Consider the following 2,500-nt stretch of genomic DNA (forward strand, 5'->3'; position numbering starts at 1 on the left):
AGCGCTTTCCAAATGTCTGAGCTCCAAATGTCTGAGTTCCAAACGTCTGAGCTCCAAAAGTCTGAGCTCCAAACGTCTGAGCTCCAAACGTCTGAGCTCCAAACATCTGAGCTCCAAACGTCTGAGCTCCAAACATCTGAGCTCCAAACGTCTGAGCTCCAAACGTCTGAGCTCCAAACGTCTGAGCTCCAAACGTCTGAGCTCCAAACGTCTGAGCTCCAAACGTCTGAGCTCCAAACGTCTGAGCTCCAAACGTCTGAGCTCCAAACGTCTGAGCTCCAAACGTCTGAGCTCCAAAAGTCTGAGCTCCAAACGTCTGAGCTCCAAACGTCTGAGCTCCAAACATCTGAGCTCCAAACGTCTGAGCTCCAAAAGTCTGAGCTCCAAACGTCTGAGCTCCAAACGTCTGAGCTCCAAACGTCTGAGCTCCAAACGTCTGAGCTCCAAACGTCTGAGCTCCAAACATCTGAGCTCCAAACGTCTGAGCTCCAAACGTCTGAGCTCCAAACGTCTGAGCTCCAAACGTCTGAGCTCCAAACGTCTGAGCTCCAAACGTCTGAGCTCCAAACGTCTGAGCTCCAAACGTCTGAGCTCCAAACGTCTGAGCTCACCATACAGACCTGCTTTTTATTTCAGTTCCTCTGTTATTAGCCAAAAGCTTCTTATTCAAATCAGAGCTGAGCTTCAGCTGCATAAGAAACATCTCAATTTCTTCACTTTCTCACACCGTTACAAAGTACGGCAGATCTCATTGACTGCAGAGCGCTCTGTTCTGATTGGACCGTCTCGTTTCTATAGCAACAGATCACTGTTCAGTGGAATTTTAAAGGATGTCTTCAGGTCAGAGGAGTTTTCTCTTCTTTGCGGTTTCTCTGGGGGTTTTTTTTCTAGGTCTACTTTATAGCTGCTCTAAGAGAAGTCAGATGTGTTCAGTCTGACTGTAAACGGCTCAAACGTATTAATACGCCGTAATAATTATAAAAACATCTTTAAGACAAACACTAAACTATTAGAGGAACCACAGAGGACAAAGACAGATCTATACATCAGTCTTTTGCTCCACCATTTTTCCTCTAATTATCCTTCTCTTCTTCATGCGCTGCTTCCTCTCCAACACTTTTGCTCCACCCACTTTGCTCCGTTTTAGCCCCGCCCCCTTTGTGTCACTTCTGCTCTGTTGAAGTTGTGACACTCCTGTGACTTTGTCTTTGCTCCACTTTTGCTCTGCGTGATGTCTTCTGGCTAAATAAAGTGGTGTCTGGTGTCCTTCAGCTACAGTATTTTGAGCTCTCTGATGTTCAGCGTCTTTCAAACCTCTTTTTCATAACTTCTTCGTTACTGGTGGAGGAGTTTTAATGACCAAAATGTCTGGATCCGTCATGGAGAAGTTTTAAATAATATAAAAATTCTGGACCAGTTCCATCTCTCAGCCAATGAGCTTGCAGCATCACTGCGACATTATTAATATTACAACATTAAATATTAAACACTGCAGTGCTGCAGGTCACTGATCTGGGGTCTGTGTGTGTGTTTAATCCAGCTGAGGAAGAGGAAGAGACTGATCAATCTGCTCCTCCTCTTCACTCAAACTGACACTAATACAAATTACATTATCTAAACACTAATATCCTCAACTTCCTCCTCCTCCTCCTCCTCCTCTTCCTCCTCCTCCTCCTGAAAATTGAAGAAAGAAAAAGGCATAAATTGGAAAAAATAATGACCAAAAGAAAAAAAATTACAAGAAAAAGAAGGAGCAAACGAAAGGACCAGCACAAAACAATATATAAAAATAATAATTAGTATTTGTTTTAGATAGATAGATAGATAGATAGATAGATAGATAGATAGATAGATAGATAGATAGATAGATAGATAGATAGATGTGTGTGTGCTACTGGACCTGCTCACTAATGGGGAAACACGAAACACTCTACAGAACCTTTAAAGGTCCTTTAAAGCTGCCCCGAAACCATGATCTCGTCACCATGGTAACCAGTGTGTTCTGTGCGGTGCAGGTTCTCCAGGAGGACACGGCGATCCCCGGCAGTGACCTGAACCTGGTGTACTTGAGTTCTCGAGCAGCCGGTTACCGTCCCGTCCTGAAGGTCACCATGACCCAGTCCACCATCCCCTTCAACCTGATGAAGGTGCACCTGATGGTGGCTGTGGTGGGACGACTCTTCCAGAAGTGGTTCCCCGCAGAGCCCAACCTGTCCTACACCTTCATCTGGGACAAGACGGACGCCTACAACCAGCGAGTGTACGGCCTGAGCGAGGCAGTCGGTGAGTCCACACGCAGCACACTCCATCACACCTCCATCTGTCTTTACAGTTCTGTTTAAAGTCCTGTTGATTTTTAGATTTTAATTATTCCTTTGTTTGTTTATTTGCTCATTCTTTAGGAAAATTGCTGGTATTTTGCTTAAAGTAAATAAAACAAACAAATAAGCAAAGAAATTATTTTTGGAAAATGCAAACAAAATGTTGAAGATTGTTTACA

The 2,500-nt window shown here is 44.0% G+C and overlaps 1 protein-coding gene across 8 annotated transcripts in view; it reads left to right on the forward strand.

Annotated features, from left to right (window-relative positions):
• The window catches only part of tenm3 (teneurin transmembrane protein 3), a 355,350-nt gene that overhangs the window by 301,558 nt on the left and 51,292 nt on the right, over positions 1-2,500 (forward strand). For all 8 annotated transcript variants that reach the window (XM_060873214.1, XM_060873217.1, XM_060873218.1 and 5 more), the window contains one exon: positions 2,016-2,283. In XM_060873214.1, the coding sequence (XP_060729197.1) occupies positions 2,016-2,283 (268 nt within the window). The remainder of the gene's footprint in view (positions 1-2,015; positions 2,284-2,500) is intronic.

The sequence above is a fragment of the Tachysurus vachellii genome, chromosome 6, assembly GCF_030014155.1.
Source record: "Tachysurus vachellii isolate PV-2020 chromosome 6, HZAU_Pvac_v1, whole genome shotgun sequence".
NCBI lineage: Eukaryota > Metazoa > Chordata > Actinopteri > Siluriformes > Bagridae > Tachysurus > Tachysurus vachellii.